General features: G+C 39.7%; 7 protein-coding genes across 7 annotated transcripts; 4 read left to right on the top strand and 3 right to left on the bottom strand.

Annotated features, from left to right (window-relative positions):
* Positions 1-114: 114 nt before the first annotated feature.
* LOC130693782 (protein Star-like) lies at positions 115-1,527 on the bottom strand. Its single transcript, XM_057516989.2, has 5 exons — positions 1,218-1,527; positions 981-1,156; positions 724-918; positions 426-665; positions 115-342 (listed from the first exon to the last, which is right to left on the bottom strand). Exons 1-5 carry the CDS (start codon positions 1,492-1,494, stop codon positions 196-198), a joined length of 1,035 nt encoding a protein of 344 aa, XP_057372972.1. The 5' UTR covers positions 1,495-1,527; the 3' UTR covers positions 115-195.
* Positions 1,528-2,285: 758 nt separating this feature from the next.
* Positions 2,286-3,409, top strand: LOC130693157 (lactosylceramide 1,3-N-acetyl-beta-D-glucosaminyltransferase A-like). The gene is given in 6 exon segments (XM_059494821.1): positions 2,286-2,294; positions 2,342-2,822; positions 2,889-2,924; positions 2,927-3,092; positions 3,170-3,260; positions 3,262-3,409. Coding segments are annotated over 6 exon segments (906 nt in total). The 3' UTR covers positions 3,385-3,409.
* A 297-nt stretch (positions 3,410-3,706) lies between these two features.
* On the top strand, positions 3,707-5,213 carry LOC130693785 (lactosylceramide 1,3-N-acetyl-beta-D-glucosaminyltransferase-like). Its single transcript, XM_057516992.2, has 3 exons — positions 3,707-4,624; positions 4,703-4,907; positions 4,964-5,213. The coding sequence occupies exons 1-3, from the start codon at positions 3,745-3,747 to the stop codon at positions 5,175-5,177; spliced, it is 1,299 nt and encodes a 432-aa protein (XP_057372975.1). The 5' UTR covers positions 3,707-3,744; the 3' UTR covers positions 5,178-5,213.
* A 577-nt stretch (positions 5,214-5,790) lies between these two features.
* Positions 5,791-8,539, top strand: LOC130693582 (putative metabolite transport protein HI_1104). Its single transcript, XM_057516749.2, has 10 exons — positions 5,791-6,098; positions 6,441-6,754; positions 6,818-6,979; positions 7,032-7,142; positions 7,200-7,254; positions 7,315-7,422; positions 7,490-7,748; positions 7,815-8,194; positions 8,250-8,346; positions 8,409-8,539. Exons 2-10 carry the CDS (start codon positions 6,462-6,464, stop codon positions 8,501-8,503), a joined length of 1,560 nt encoding a protein of 519 aa, XP_057372732.1. The 5' UTR covers positions 5,791-6,098; positions 6,441-6,461; the 3' UTR covers positions 8,504-8,539.
* LOC130693593 (ubiquitin-conjugating enzyme E2 G1-like) lies at positions 8,520-10,004 on the bottom strand. Its single transcript, XM_057516762.1, has 4 exons — positions 9,901-10,004; positions 9,585-9,687; positions 9,426-9,523; positions 8,520-9,363 (listed from the first exon to the last, which is right to left on the bottom strand). Exons 1-4 carry the CDS (start codon positions 9,944-9,946, stop codon positions 9,104-9,106), a joined length of 507 nt encoding a protein of 168 aa, XP_057372745.1. The 5' UTR covers positions 9,947-10,004; the 3' UTR covers positions 8,520-9,103.
* A 173-nt stretch (positions 10,005-10,177) lies between these two features.
* LOC130693592 (THO complex subunit 6 homolog) lies at positions 10,178-11,820 on the bottom strand. Its single transcript, XM_057516761.2, has 7 exons — positions 11,609-11,820; positions 11,313-11,549; positions 11,083-11,247; positions 10,855-11,017; positions 10,623-10,777; positions 10,456-10,543; positions 10,178-10,391 (listed from the first exon to the last, which is right to left on the bottom strand). The coding sequence occupies exons 1-7, from the start codon at positions 11,713-11,715 to the stop codon at positions 10,305-10,307; spliced, it is 1,002 nt and encodes a 333-aa protein (XP_057372744.1). The 5' UTR covers positions 11,716-11,820; the 3' UTR covers positions 10,178-10,304.
* A 595-nt stretch (positions 11,821-12,415) lies between these two features.
* LOC130693591 (SEC14-like protein 2) lies at positions 12,416-15,060 on the top strand. The gene is made up of 11 exons (XM_057516760.2): positions 12,416-12,748; positions 13,056-13,125; positions 13,373-13,416; positions 13,473-13,593; positions 13,662-13,720; positions 13,789-13,936; positions 14,003-14,083; positions 14,155-14,354; positions 14,409-14,554; positions 14,618-14,769; positions 14,835-15,060. The coding sequence occupies exons 1-11, from the start codon at positions 12,701-12,703 to the stop codon at positions 14,921-14,923; spliced, it is 1,158 nt and encodes a 385-aa protein (XP_057372743.1). The 5' UTR covers positions 12,416-12,700; the 3' UTR covers positions 14,924-15,060.
* Positions 15,061-15,177: the final 117 nt, after the last annotated feature.

Here is a 15,177-nt window from a genome sequence, read left to right as displayed (position 1 = left end):
TGGATTACTTTTAGTTAAATTTTTGTTCATGGAAAAATTTGTAAGCTATAGGCCTAGACGGCAACTCAATTGCTGTAAGATTGATTTATGTCCAAATATGCAGTTACAGTAGTGTATTTTGCATCAATTGAAACAGGACCTGCATTGCAAAATCCGGTCAGTGGACAAGAGACTAGTAAAACACCGAATTGTTCATCAGATATTAATCAAATCTTTAACGAAGATGACATCTCTGGTGAACTTAAAATCAAATGCACCGATCCTCATGAACCCACTGTCTTCCATAAAACGAGACAACGCCTCTTGGCCTTCCGGCATGTTGTCCCATTCAACAGTCAATGTCTATACGACACACAATTTGGTAAAAATATTCGGCGTTTAAAACAATTTTCGTAATTTTGCCATCATTTTTTAATGTTACGTACCTTAATGTCAACTTTGTGCCAGGGGATGGTCTTAAGAATTTGCAGTTCGTGTCCTTCGACGTCGAGACTAAAAAAATCCACGTCTGTCCGCCCCACTGCCAACAAAACGGAATAAAACGGAAAACACTGAACTTTAACCGCATCAGGATCGACGCCCGGTATTCCAGGTTTCTGTAATGTTTCAGCTTCCCCTTCAATATGGCTGTGTCCAGGATCACCGTTCTTTGGCTGAAAGGTAACCTGCATGGGAAACATTGTACTGATTGGCTTAGGTCTTCAAATTTTAATTCTACTAAACCTCGGTAGGATATGGTTCTAAACTAAGACAGATGGGCAACGTCCACGCTTTTCTGTTACGTGACAGAAGTTTTTGGAAAGTAATTGGATTGGCTTCGATCAGTATTCCGCCCCAATTATATTTCCTTTCCAAATCGAGTGAGTTCGACATGTATTCACCATTAAGGGCTCCGCATTCTACGAAGAATCCATTCGTCTATCCGTGCGAACAAATGTAAGCAATCACGCTAAAGAAATCTAATAATCGTGAAATAATACCTTATTTTTCAAGAGCCTGAAAATGATACCCGTTTGACCAGGCGATCGGTCCTTATCGTCGTCAGAATCCAATTTCAGTTGGATGTTCGGTGGTGATGGTTTATTCAAGTAATGTTGCCGGATCGTCTCGATAACGCAGGGATGATCCTGTTGCAATTTCTTGCTGTTCATATAATCTGCCGTTTTATCGGCGCATATAATTAAAAAAGCATTTTAAAATTACAATTAACTACTAACCTAAAGTGCATTCACTTTTGACTTGGCCCCCGAAAAACTGGCTCAAGTTGCCGAATCGAACATCGTCTCCTATTAAATTGTAATTGTGATTCACGACCGGAACTCCGGACTTACTCAGAGCATTAGTGTCCAATTGATTTCGTTGTGATTGTTGGTAATAATTGTAAATTTCTGTTCTCGGATGAACTAATAAAACAACAAGGAGCACTAGTGCAATAAAAAATACGCCAAGATGGATTTTCGAACGGGATTGGCAATCGGTAACCATGTTTTTCATCTTCCAAAATAACTACTGCGTTCGCTCGATTTGTCAGCGTGTATTGCGAATCGACTTACATATGCCTAACTCGTCTTTCTATTATAAATTCTCTTATTTGCATTCTAACATAAGGTCCGTCGATTTCACAGATGCGTGCGCTACGTAAATAAAGTGCAGTTGGTGCTCCTAACGATGTGACGAATTTCCATTACAAGCTGCCCACACAGACAGGAGCATTAATGACCCACTAACCGGATGAAAATGTATTTCACCTTGTCTCGTTCCAGCATTCGGCCAAGCAGCCTAGTGACAGGGTTGGCAACTTGCATCTTACCAACACGCACAGATGCTACAGTTAAGGAACGTACGAGATTACTAACAGATAAAAATTGAATAGAAAAACAGTGCTGCAGTTGGGCAGTAAATCCCGTTTATGATTACTATTGTCAGTCGCTCCATATTCGTGAGTTTGTCGCCAAGCAGGTGTCCTCAGTTGTCATGGCAACTCGCCCGGGCTTCGCTCCTTAATTGCCCTTCCTTTTATTAGTCCTATTGTTGATCGCACACCATGAGTCGTCTGTTTTTTAAGGCAACCGATTGATGTATGACGGGACAAACAAGGTAGACACGTTGTCACTGTTCACCTGTCGCTATTTTCGCATCCTCCCGTTTTCCGATTTTTATATATCTCTCCGAGATTTCTTTTTATTCATCTTACCGTACCCGTTCATTTCGTGCCTAGTTGCGTGCAACAATTCCTACTATTGGAAACGAATCTCTTGTTTTCCGTCTGCCAAAGTGAGGCTACAATGCCAGTCGTTATTTTTGATAGTTTTTCCTTAACGGGTGCCGCGAAACAATTCAGACTAGGGTTGATGATACTCAGTTTGGTTGTCGTCGTCTTCATTTCTTTCGTAATAATGCTAGGAAATTATTTGTTGCTGTCATCTCCGCACCGAATTATTTTCACAAGCGGGATGTCATCTGCCAAACGTGGGTAAATCATTTATTGCAGCAAACAGACCATGGCTCAATCAATCTGGTTGGATTTGCCTTTGTGCTCGGAGTAACGAAAGACATGGAAATCCAAAAGCAGATCGAATCGGAAAAGGCCACGTACGGTGATATCCTCCAAATTGAGATGCATGATGATTATTACAATTTGACGCTCAAGGTAGTCGGTCTTATGAATTGGATGAATAACAATTGCTCTCCGTTGGATTTCATGTTAGAGGTAGACGTTGACGTGTACGTCAACGTTCAAAATTTATTAACAGTATTGAAAACAGTCAACGCATCCGAGCAAAGTATGTACGGATCTATTTCCGACTACCCTCCACAAAGAGGTAAGCAACAGAAAAAAAAAAATTAATTTTGGATGAATAATTTATCATTATACACTTCGATTTCAGATGGCACGTGGAACATTAGTTATGAAGACTGGCCTTGGTCCACTATCCGGTTTATTTCAAAGGAGCAGCTGTGCTAATGCCGGGTAGCATAATCAGTTCGTTACTGGCCGCTTCGCAAACGACGCCGTATTTCCCGTTTGATGACAAGTACCTGACAGGACTATATAGTAGCAAAGCCGGAGTTAAGGTGCGCCTTTGTGACAGGTAAAGGAAACAAAAATTACGTGAAATATTTTATAGTTAGAGTCTTTGGTGATTGCTTTCGTGTCTAACTGGAAAAGGTTCTTCGTCGGAGGTGCATCAGAAATGCCAGAGCCGTGTCACGTGCACACCTTTATTACGTGGCTAACGGATAGTGGGGAACACCTTAAACAGATCTCACTCGGCCACTGAGAATTTCTATAAGAATGCGACGCAGTGCGTCATCGAACGACCTGCGGGCGTTAATCAAACAGTGGACCCTTCTAAAAGTCATGATTTTTCCTTCTCAACATGAACAATCGATTGTCTTGAATAGCAATACCTGGATACCTGAGACACAAGTTCAATTGATTTTGTTATTTCGTTCAATGTCATCATCAGTCTGTCCATCAAGCAGCTAAGTATTTCTCTTGTAGCTCTTATCATGTGTGTTATACTTACGCATATGTACGATTGTGCTTGATTACAAGCAATGACGGGGCAATTAACAGCTGTTAAGTATATGCCAACACAAAACAAATATTGGGCCCTTGTCGCATATGCACGAAGAGGGTAGACTAACATACGCTAGCCCATCATTCTAACACGGACATTTAAACCGTAACAATGTGTGAAATTCTCGTTACAAACCTGGGAAAGTAGTTCACTTCCAACAATGGTGACCGTCTTACGATTAAAGGTCGGAGTACTTCTCCTCAGTTTCGCAGTTGTCGTTTACGTGTCGCTTGGAGCGTTTCAAATCGACGTGACACGAGGAATTCACGACGCATTCATTCGAAATCATTCCCAGTTTTATATCCAGCCAATGAATACGTACGTCAATTCACCTAGTGTTAAAAGTTCTATGCAGGACGAAGTAATATGGCAGTCTGATCAAAATTTCACGATCATTCAACGTGATTTTTACTTATACCTAGCAAGCCAATTACGTGACACGCCCTATCCTGGGGTTGAGAACTATACGCGTTATGTTGTCGCTCAATCAGGGATGAAACCCTTGCATGGTGTAAAAAGATTACGACCGGATTTCGGTCCTGTGCTGAATGACGTTACGTTTTACCAATATCCTATCGCAATTCAGTCCTGTCAAAGCAAAATTTATAGTAATAGTGCCTCTACTCTATTCGTGGCAATCATTTCTGCGCCTAGTTATTTCCACAAACGCAAAATAATCCGACAAACGTGGCTACGTCATTTGCAAATGCAGTCGGATCTTGGATCAGTGAACCTTATTGGACACGCGTTTGTAGTCGGTTTACCAGCAAACGAAGAAATCCAAAAGCAAATCGAAGAAGAGAATGAAACACATCACGACATTCTCCAGATTGAAATGATGGACCACTACTATAATCTTACAGTTAAAGTAGTCGGGCTATTGAACTGGATAAATGATCACTGTTCGCAAGTAGATTTCGTCTTAAAAATCGATGACGACGTCTACGTCAACACCAAGAATTTTCTAACGGTAATCAGAAGCCTCAACGCTTCAGAGCAAAGTATTTATGGTTCCATCGTGAACAGTCTCCCATTAAGAGGTACATTAGTAATTAGATTTTAGATGGATTCTATCTTTTAATTTATATTGATGTATTTTATGCCATCGTTTTTCAAAGAAGGGAAATGGTACATCAGCTGGGATGACTGGCCTTGGTCTAACTATCCGGTGTATTTCAGTGGAGCAGCTATTATTTTACCTGGTTCTACAATAGCTCCTTTATTGGCGGCTGCACAAACAATTCCGTACATCCCTTTCGATGATACTTTCCTCACTGGATTATGCACTAGCAAAGCCGGAATCAAAGTACGCGACTCTTATTGGTACGTAAATCTTAGGTATTATAGTGAGCACAATGTTATTGTTCTTTTTGTGGCAGGTTTTTTGTTCCGTGGGTAGAAGATGTACCGAATCCTTGCGATGTGTACACCACTGTTACTTGGCTGACTGTGTCTGTTGAACATCTCAACAGATCTCATTGGGCCACAAAAGATTTTTATACGAACGTGACCCAGTGCATCTTAGGTGAATCAGATGGTTCCAACAGAACTGCTGATCCGATGGAGGATCTCATCTTTTCTTTTTCAGTCTGAACTGTAGGTATTTTGATGAGAGCTTTTATAAAATTCTGAGTTTTATTACTAGCCAATGCATAATAAAACGAACAGGAAAATTATCTCCATTCCTTATTTAAAGACTTAACAACTAAAAACATGTCTATCGTAAGCGAATGGATGACCAAATCATTCTTCAAGTGTTTATCATGAACTGCATGCTGTGGCATTGAACAGAAACTTCATTTTTCCACCATTCAAATTTCAAAACAGATTAAGTTTCATCCTTTTCTCGTTTTGGAATTGTAATGATAATGAGAAAAGTGACCTTCGGTTCTTTAGGAAAGGAAAGGTAAAATATATCTGCGACGCGTGCGGTCGTGTGAGGAGGTAGGGCGAGAATCTATACCTATTGGAGGCTACATTTCAATACTCGTTTTCAAGGTTGGGTTTGCTTTTTCTGTAACATGATATCCTTAGTTTTAAAATTACTGTTGCTTCATGTAAGGTAATGTCTTTAAATAACAGATTAGAGAACAAGCTTTTTGGAATCGTTATCAACAGTGAAAGAATAGATAGGCTGAGTTATCTGGTTACATCAGTTTGTGAATGCGTTACACTGCAATACTCAGTGTCTCTGCAGAACGCCTTGAACCAGCCCGTTGTTTTGCCGCTAGTGGCGCTTGGCTATAGTTATCGATTCAGACGAGAAAAGTAGTCCCAGACGCAGCTTACGTAGTTTATACGCCTCAGAAGAAATGGCCAGAACCCAGAAATATGTCCTCTCTACAGGGTCAGCCCTCATTCATCAATCATAGGTCGTGAAAGCTCACTGTGTTGGGTGTGTCAGCTCTGTTTCGATTCTTGTTCGAGGTCTTCGACTGCGAAGGATTTTTCTTATCAGAGGAAAGTACAAAGTGCAAAGTTCCCTGTCAGTGTACCTGTGTGATGCAACACGAGGTAAGTAATCTTTCCTATCATTGCCCTCTGTCTGAAGAGATCCTCACGCGGTAGTGTTCGAGCTTGGTAAAATGTGGTTGTATCATCTGTAGATGTTTGCCTCCAGTGACAAATAGTAATTGGAAAGTGAGCCAAACTTGACCAAGTTACAAAATTTGTTTTGCTGATCATGCTGCTTTATGTAATTTAAGATTTCAAAAAGGCGCTTCTACGCCATCTCTTAGCAGGTTCGACAACTACACGGCACAGGAAGATTTGAATTAGTTTGAAAGCGATTCATGAAAAAGTTGAGATGTGAAATCCAATTGTGTTATTGCCATTTTCATTAAACACGTTTAACAGGAAACGTAGCCGGTATTCAGAATGGAGGAAGAATGTATGGTTGATGGAAGCGGGGTAAAGGCGATCGTCCCGACACCGGAGAAAGCCGCCAGTGATTTTTCGATTGTTAAACGAAGCAAAGCGTGGTACATGGTGGCACTTATGTCGCTATGTTACGGCATTGGAGAATTGTCACATTTTCTTGTAGGCACTACCAGCCGGGCCATGTCACAGGATCTGGAATACGGTGATCAAAGTTGCCTAAGAAACTCATCTGTTCCAGAGCAGTTTGGCGATGGCAACACGACCTGCTCAGAGTACCTAGAACAACAAACGTAAATCATGTTAACAATTGGTAGTTATAGTTTAATTTTGATTATTTTTTTGGACAATAATAGGTGTGACAATGTGCTGACGAATTTAACCAATGGGAGTTCTTTTTGTCAGTGGGATTATAATGGAATGGGCATCGAATATCAAATTCTTGCTGGCCCAAGTTTCATCCTCGCATTCAGCATAGGTGGATTGTTAATTGGTGCACTTGCAGATCGATACAATCGGTACACCTGCTAATATATTTTAAAAGACATTGACTGAAACTGTCTTTGATAGAGTGGTGATCTTAGCAACGAGTACCATCGTTTTCAGCGCGTGTACGGTAGTGATGGGCACTGCACAAGAAGTTTGGCACTTAATTTTCCTCAGATTCGGAGTGGCTTTTGGGTAAGTATTCAGTTGTTAAGCAAAGTCAATATGAAAGAAATGTAATCTTTTAAACAGGGAATCCGCCTGTCAGCCTGTTTCGGCCAGTTTAGTGATGAGCCTTTTTCCTCAGGTAATTTTGTTATTTCAATTTTAAAGACACAAACGTAACGTCTTCTTTTATTCTAACAAGTCGTTACACGGTGCTGCTCTTGGACTGGTTAATTGGGGCATTTATTTTGGTTATGGTTTGAGTTATGTGGTTGGCAATTACATACCCCCGTTGGATATCCTCGGTCAAGTAACAACAGACGTCGTGATTCACTTGTAAAATAGTTAATGTTTCATTTCCCCTTCTCCAATTAAAGGGATGGCGTTGGGCTTATTATTTGAGCGGAATTCCAGGATTTTTTTTCGCAGCTTTGTTGTTGTTAACAACTTCTGATCCACGCTCTATAGCTGCCTCGAAGAAAGATGACAGTTTGCCATTGGAAGCTGAGCGAAGTTCCAAAAAAGACCCAGAAATTGAGTCAAAGTCCATTTGCAACACTGCTTGGATCAACCTGAGCTACTTCCTCCATCCATTTGTTATTTTGCTTTGCCTGGGCGCCTGTTTCAGACATACCGGTTCCAAACTTGTTGCCTCACCAAGACAGGGGTTGTAGTTACAACATTTCTTTTTCCTTTTGACAGCTGGGTTTTCCTGGGCCTACAACAGCCAACTCTACTTTGACTACTACTATCCTGGCACTGATGTGGGCATGTGGCTTTTCTCAGTATCCATTGTGGGCGGCTCTTGCGGAATTTTGATTGGCGGTGCTGTATCGGACCGAATCGTGAAACGGACAGGACTTCATGCTCGGGCTTGGGTTTTGGCAGCGAGCCAGACAATAGCAAGTCCATTTGCAGCAGGTGTATTGCTTTTGCCGCCGCCTTACTGCTTTGCCTCCCTGCTGATTGCTTACCTATTCGCCGAAATGTGGTTTGGGGTTCTCTTCGCCATCTTGATCGAATTGGTGCCTGCCTCAGCGTGCTCTTTCGTCATTGCAGTCTTTCTCTTCGTTATGAACAACGTAAGATGATCGTACTTAACTTTTTAAGTAATAATAAAACTTACAATTCTAATAGGTGGGAGGAAATGTACCGGTTATCATCACTCCCATAAGTAAAACGATGGGTTACAGGGAGACTCTCCTGTTGTTTTATCCAGGATTTTTCTTGATAAGTAAATAATAAGTTAATAACGTTAACATTTCTATTGAAATTATTAAATGCGAATCTTACTAGGTGCTGTACTCTTTGGCATAATGGGAATAGCCTTGCAAAAATCGAACATTGGTCGTAAAAATTCTCAATCTGTGGACCAAAAATGCGAATCTTGATGAATTACTAAAAAAATTACAAGGCCTGAATCGACATTTATTCGTGTCAAATCGCTTATCAGACGTGCACAATGAACGTACACAATCACCCCGTATGGGATCAAGTGGAGGGTGACGGGAGGAAGATGTTCTACCTCAAAGTTGAGGAAAGAAGTGAGAAAATTTGCTTTTAAAAAAATATATAAAATGACAAGATTATCACGAGGTGAAATTACAAGTTGTGGTGGCATAACTTGCATGAAATTGTAACTCTTGCATTTAAATAAGTTGGTTAAATTTTCTCTGCTTGCAAATGGGGCAACTAAATTTTCACCAGAAACTTTCCTAGACGATTTTCTTCATGCAAGGCCTAAATTTCACGCGCTTTTCAATATTTCGTCTTGTTTGGGAGTACCGAAACGTTTCTTTTATTAATTTTTTGTTTTGTATAGAATTCAGAGCAATATAGAATTGGAGAGAAAAATAAGACAAATGAGCGATTTGGAGAGAGAATTCTTCCCAAAATTCAGTCACGCAGGAAACATCCTGACGGGCGAACGTAATGCAACTGAACTTTGAATGACATGCATTGCCTATTACATTTCACCTTTTACTCATTTCTTATAACATCTCCTCCTGACTTCTGCGAACGCATCTTGCCACCTTCCTCTTAAATTCCGGGAAATTTTCTCGCCATTCTTTCGCTGCGTCCACATTAGCTGGGCTCTGGTCGTTGGGATCTGCCAGCATGGAGATGACCGAGATCATGATAGTTTCCACAGTGTGGATGGGTAACCACCGTTCACAAGCCTTTTCATAACCCCATTTGTCATCTCCAGGTTCATGAAGGATAGATATGCAAACATCACCATTCTTCTCAACTGAAATGTACAAGGTTGGTTAATCGTTATACTAGTCTTCATAAGTCTAATTTGTTAAGTACTGTTCGGATGCCAAATCTCTGTGATGAACTTCATTTTTGGTGGCCTGAGTGGATATTCTTTTGGGAAGTAGATGTGGGCTTTAAAGAAACCTCCCTCACTACAAAAATTGGCAATGATTAAAACAGCTGTAAACAAATTGGTTAGCTATTATAAATTACTAGAGAGTATCTGGTGGTCCAATGAGCAACACTTCCCATCGATATATGTCACTGTCCTCAATGAGCCCAGCAGAGAATCCTTCAACAGGATTTTTGTTCAGCTCTGTAAAATGAAAAATTTAGTAAAGAACAAATCGTTGCACGTAAATGTAGAGCTAAAAATAACTAAGCCAAAAATGTCATTTCCAAAAAAAGCCGTCATCAAACGCCATTAATTAAACCAACGTTAATTAATGTAACTAAAAAATGCATTATCAACCTCACATTTGCTGTTCAATTACTTCTACGGTAGTTTAGTCAAGAAGAAATCTGTTACCTGCTAGCTGTTTTCTTAGAAGTAGGGCCGATTGTAATTCCGACATTTATGTGAAGTGGTCTCTCGTAGAACAGACCCTTTTCTCGTTCGCACGTTGCCTGGCCCGTATTGTCCTCACTCGGCTGGCAACGTTGCGATATCGCCTCCCTTCTTCTATCCGCTCACAAGCGTTGTTGGCTAATCATTTAAATGCAAAGCACAATTGCACATGCATGACGTTAAATTTTAATTAACATAATTACATCTTGTGATATCTTCTAATCAATAATCAAAACAATTAAATATCACGATGTATTTCTCTATGAAAACATCTTGACACAGAGTTTCATATGTTCATATTTTTAAGATTATGAAATGTTCGAGCGATGGACGATAGAAACACTATTCAAACACGAGACAAAGTTTCACGACAGACAGCGAATAACTTGGTCTTGTAATTTAGTGCCGGTGCATATATCAATATCCCCACCAGATCCACCAACAAACAGCAACTGAAATAATCAAAATTTCTTTGAAACAATCCAAATCACATCCAGATTTTTTACATTTATGTACCTTATTTGCATCCTTTTTCTGTAAACAAACGCTGTAGACCCGAAGAGCGCTAGTAGGCATATTTACGGTAATATCACCCGAAAATAAGCTTAAAAAAACACCGATAAGTACCATCATATCGTTATGTAAAGGACGAAAAAGGACAGGAATAAAAACTTTTGTAATACCAATGATAGACAAACGGCCCGTCTAAGCCAACAATGATACTATCTTCGTGGAACAGTACATTGTTAACACCATGAGTGTCGTCTTCTAATAACACTTTGCTCATCGTTAAAGAACGTAAATGGTAAAGTCCTAAGTGCGGGCCGCCACCACATACCTTTATGACAGGTTTAATGCACAATTACAATTAATTGTTATAGATCTTGTTTAATTTTCATGGCAAAATATACTTACAAGCCAATCTTCGTTCATCGTAACTGCACCAATCCACTTTCCCAGCTGAGGCCGATTCAGTTTAGGTTCTAAATGTGGTGTAATCACATGCACCGGTTTTGGTTTTCGTGTATCCCAGATGCAAACAGTTCCATCTTCACTTGCACTTGATAACTGATTCCCACTAACAGAAAAAAATAGTTGCCATTAGTTTTGACAATAAATGAAATCAATAATAGGAAAACATACATGTGAGACATTGAGTGGATAAAATCAGTATGGCCAGAGAAAGTAAGTTTAACTTTTCCATACTCAAGGTCAACATGATGGACATTGTTGTCACCACAAGCAGCATAAGCTGAAAAATTTTCTCCGTTAATAAGGCAATCCACAGTTTCTTTTGAACCAAAATCACTTGAAATATGGGAAATAAATTAGTTAATTGTGATGGCTCATTCGCAAATAATAAAAAGCCTCACGTTGGTAAACGCAGATCAACAGTCCAACAAGGCTTTATTTCCAGATCACTCTTTTTAGGAGCTACCAGCTCATTCCAGCTGAATCCTTGTATACAATTTTTACCTCCAATCATCAGATTATCATTTGAAGATGTCATAGTTTGTAAGCTTTTCTCACTAACGGAAAAGCATTTCTGTGGTAGAGTCAGGAGATCACGGGGTCCTTGATTCACATCTTCTTGGTACAAAGTTTTGATGCTAAAGGCAGATCATCTTAACAAAATACCGCCATGAAAATTTCTAACGAAGATGAATACTTAAATATGTTGACATTTCCGAAATTGGTTCCAGCAGCCAGAAACTGTTCACAAGGAGAAAGAGATTGAGACAGGACACTCACATAAAACGATTTTATGTTTGGCATATTTTTCAAGTGGGTGCCTGTGAATACTTATAAAAGTATTCAAGATAGTAAAAAAAATGCGTGATTAATTCAACCGAGCAAAACAAGAGCGGAAGAACTAACAACCCGGTGAAGTTTGATTTTTATGGCGCTCTTACGAAAGCGTCTGCTGCAGCAACTGCTAATCCGCGGGATAAATAAAATAATTTTTTTACTGTTGCGCCAGCAGCTTCGGGTATTTTATAGTTTAACTCTTGCAACCGTATGTAACGCAAGAAAAACAAAAGGCTACAAAAGAAAAAAGAAAATAATAACGCAAACCGATTATAGTTGGCGGTAGCTTATTATTTAGGTTAATCCTTAAAATTTTTAGATTCAAGCGCGTCTGTCATAACAGCTCTGTTTTAGACGTTGAAACGTGTTCAAAGATCTGAAGGATACAATTCGTGTTGCATATCTTGTTGATCGCTATTCGCTATATTAGGTTTTTTGACAAATGTACCATGCATTCTGATGAAATCCCGAGAACGCGACTGAATCAAGAAAGCGTGTAAGCCCAAACCACCTGCGGTTGTTACATAACCGAGAAGAATCATTAAATATAAGCTATAGAACAAAGTAGTAGGTTGAACATACACCAGAGGGCCTTAAAACTTTGTTAACCTGTTTTCCAATGCCCCAATGTTAGTGTGAAGTTTTTAGCGGCCGAGAGCCGACCTACATTTGTTGTCCTTCTAATCTGGAGTGTAAAGAACTCACCAGATCTGATACTGCATCCGCGCAATTGTGCATCCATCAGTAAAATAATCTGACAGGCTGTATCCCCCCAGCTACTCACTCCGCAAGTGAACCCCGCATTACGTTTTGGTGTAAATGTCAAATCGACTAAGGTTTATTTACTCCCTCAATTTTGGAATTCGGCCAATCTAGAAACGCACGGATCTTGAAGTGTCGTGACTGCCTTTCTATTTGTGAGAAAGCATCATTTTCCCCTCGTATTTCGGTGATGGAACTTGCAAAGCTAAACCCTAGCCAAAGGATTTTATTCAATCAGGTAAATTACCTGCATTGTCATGCAGTTTCATTTAAAAGTTTGTTCGACGGAATTGTGTTTTTCGTATTCCGACAGGAGTAGAGAAAATATGAAAAATTCAAAGGAAGAAGGGTTACAAATCAAAATGTCGGAGACAGAGTAAGCAAACAAGTCTGAACAGTACCTAACCTCTTTCAGTGCGATTGCTAGAAAAACGGGGGAGGGGGGGATAAATCTTGCAGAAACTTCGGTGTTGTTTTCTTGAACTTTTACCATCGAAGAATTTAGAAAGATAAACCATTTGTGTTCTTATTTCTTCTCCCATTAGTTTGCAGATGCTGTGGCGAATTACCGGCCACCAGAATGGACCGATGACTACGTCCTTAAATGGCTCGTGGGTAATATGTCTTACCTATCAATCGCTTTTAATTCACTCCTACCTTTCTAATCATTTATAACGTCGTTTATCTGTTTACCTTTTCAAAATCAATTGTAATATAATAAAGTGTAGGCTGTAAACATGCTATTTGCGCAAGAGGGAAAACCATAATTATCTGAAATTTAAAGAAAATTGGACTCTACTTCGGTTCCATTTTTATGTTGTTAAGTGGAATTTGATATTTAAACAATGTTCATTGAGCACAGCTCGCGATTTCGACGTCCAAAAAGCTGAGGCTATGCTTCTACAAGTAAGTGGACTTTGAAATGCGATGGCTTGCGTACCGCTTTAAGAATAATTTTCAAGTCGTTAGAATGGCGCCAAATCCACCAGATTGACGGGATTTTAGAGAACTGGACACCGCCAGAAGTGGTGAAAAAATATTACGCAATGGGATCGGTCGGCAGCGACAAGTTTGGCTGCCCTGGTAAATCATCAAAAGACCTAATTTCTCAAAATAATTATGCGCTATAAATTGCTTATTTTTTAAAATAGTATGGATAAACGCGTTTGGTCGGATGGATATGGTGGGATTACTGCAATCCGTTTCAAAGGTGGGAATCTTAAACGTTGTTTAAAATTACATTCTTCACGAAAATTACTTTTGGTTTGTCATTTTTAGCGGGATTACCTCCGCTACGTCGTCTACGTCACCGAAATGAGCCATCGCCAAATGCATCAAAATTCTCTTGTTACTGGCAAACCTGTGTCGTATCAGACACTCGTGATTGACATGGCAGAACTGTCAATTAATCAGATCACCAAACAATGTAAAACACTCATTCTACAGTAAACGAAAACAAAAGTACGAATAACAAATTCCAACATTTTTTTAGTTATGGAAGTTGGGATGGACTTGACAAGAATGTTTTTAGCTAATTATCCCGAAGGAGTTCGCCGAGTCTTCGTCATCAATGGTAATTAAATAGCGAGCAAAAACCAGAGCTTCCGATTCGTTAATGTCTCAAACTTTTGATCTTCTTTACAGTTCCCCAGATTTTTTCAACGGTATTTACCTTCGTTAAACCATTTCTCAGTCCTGCCACGCTAGCCAAACTTAGCATATTTAGCCATGACTCAAAGATGTGGAAGGACGCATTATTAGAAGAAATTGACGCCAGCCAACTTCCCGTCCATTATGGGGGCACCATGGTCGATCCCGACGGTAATCCCATGTGCCTTACGAAGGTATTGGCTATTTGCTAATTTTGTTGGCTTTCCTTGTAAGTATCTTGTCAATAGATAAGCATGGGTGGCCAAGTTCCTAAAACCTATTACTTGGAGAGGAAACAACCTGTGCCTGGAAACCAAATGATAAGCGATCTGATTCCAGCTGGCAAGCGAAAATTGATAGAAATAACAGTCGATGAAGCTAAATCGCTACTCAGGTAATGCAATTACGTTTTCTATCTAACTTCTCACGTAACGTCAGTTTGATTTCCCTGTATAAGATGGGAGTTTGTGACAGAAGAGGGTGACATTAATTTCCAACTGGCTTACATGAGGGAAAATGGCGAAGAAATGTTAATTCTACCGCGTGATCGTTACGAAAGTCATCAGCTGATGGAAAAGGGAGAGATTGTTTGTATTTACAGCGGCAGATGTAAACGACATAGCAGTCGGGTTTACGACCTGGAACTTAATTAAATGTTTTGTCTTTATTTCTAGACATAATGGAGTTTGACAATTCGTATAGTTATTTCCGTTACAAGAAGCTGTGGTACAACATCGACGTCGTCAAGCCCACGAATAGATAAGTAATTCTCATTACCCATAAGGTGCTACCCTGTTTAAGTTTTTCACAGTTTGAATTTTAAAAAAGCATATTTTCTTTGATACTCAAAAATCAAAGAAAAATATCAGTTTTGACAAGAATAAAGTTTTATTTTTAATATTCTTGGAACAATTGTCTTTTATCTTTGAAAACTAATGCCCTCAAAGTGGTGCTATCGGATCCATGGGACACAGTCCATGCGGATTCAGAATTCTTTCTCAGCCGAGAAGAAACGTT

The sequence above is a fragment of the Daphnia carinata genome, chromosome 3, assembly GCF_022539665.2.
Source record: "Daphnia carinata strain CSIRO-1 chromosome 3, CSIRO_AGI_Dcar_HiC_V3, whole genome shotgun sequence".
Taxonomy (NCBI): Eukaryota; Metazoa; Arthropoda; class Branchiopoda; order Diplostraca; family Daphniidae; genus Daphnia; species Daphnia carinata.
Note: the sequence above shows the minus strand (reverse complement) of the source record. Positions and strands in the feature narration are given on the sequence as shown.

Coding starts and splice junctions, on each gene's coding strand:
- LOC130693782 (XM_057516989.2), bottom strand. CDS start 1,494: ATGAAAAACATGGTTACCGATTGCCAATCCCGTTCGAAAATCCATCTT. Junction 919..980: donor TCAGGCTCTTGAAAAATAAG/GTATTATTTCAC, acceptor TCGCACGGATAG/ACGAATGGATTCTTCGTAGA. Junction 343..425: donor GGCACAAAGTTGACATTAAG/GTACGTAACATT, acceptor TGTGTCGTATAG/ACATTGACTGTTGAATGGGA.
- LOC130693785 (XM_057516992.2), top strand. CDS start 3,745: ATGGTGACCGTCTTACGATTAAAGGTCGGAGTACTTCTCCTCAGTTTC. Junction 4,625..4,702: donor GAACAGTCTCCCATTAAGAG/GTACATTAGTAA, acceptor CGTTTTTCAAAG/AAGGGAAATGGTACATCAGC. Junction 4,908..4,963: donor AAAGTACGCGACTCTTATTG/GTACGTAAATCT, acceptor TTTTTGTGGCAG/GTTTTTTGTTCCGTGGGTAG.
- LOC130693582 (XM_057516749.2), top strand. CDS start 6,462: ATGGAGGAAGAATGTATGGTTGATGGAAGCGGGGTAAAGGCGATCGTC. Junction 7,143..7,199: donor AGATTCGGAGTGGCTTTTGG/GTAAGTATTCAG, acceptor TCTTTTAAACAG/GGAATCCGCCTGTCAGCCTG. Junction 8,347..8,408: donor TCCAGGATTTTTCTTGATAA/GTAAATAATAAG, acceptor GAATCTTACTAG/GTGCTGTACTCTTTGGCATA.
- LOC130693593 (XM_057516762.1), bottom strand. CDS start 9,946: ATGTCGGAATTACAATCGGCCCTACTTCTAAGAAAACAGCTAGCAG. Junction 9,524..9,584: donor GGACCACCAGATACTCTCTA/GTAATTTATAAT, acceptor CAATTTTTGTAG/TGAGGGAGGTTTCTTTAAAG. Junction 9,364..9,425: donor AGAGATTTGGCATCCGAACA/GTACTTAACAAA, acceptor TGTACATTTCAG/TTGAGAAGAATGGTGATGTT.
- LOC130693592 (XM_057516761.2), bottom strand. CDS start 11,715: ATGCCAAACATAAAATCGTTTTATGTGAGTGTCCTGTCTCAATCTCTT. Junction 11,018..11,082: donor ATCCACTCAATGTCTCACAT/GTATGTTTTCCT, acceptor TTTTTCTGTTAG/TGGGAATCAGTTATCAAGTG. Junction 10,544..10,622: donor GGGCCGTTTGTCTATCATTG/GTATTACAAAAG, acceptor TGTTTTTTTAAG/CTTATTTTCGGGTGATATTA.
- LOC130693591 (XM_057516760.2), top strand. CDS start 12,701: ATGGAACTTGCAAAGCTAAACCCTAGCCAAAGGATTTTATTCAATCAG. Junction 13,721..13,788: donor TACTGCAATCCGTTTCAAAG/GTGGGAATCTTA, acceptor TGTCATTTTTAG/CGGGATTACCTCCGCTACGT. Junction 14,770..14,834: donor TTGTATTTACAGCGGCAGAT/GTAAACGACATA, acceptor CTTTATTTCTAG/ACATAATGGAGTTTGACAAT.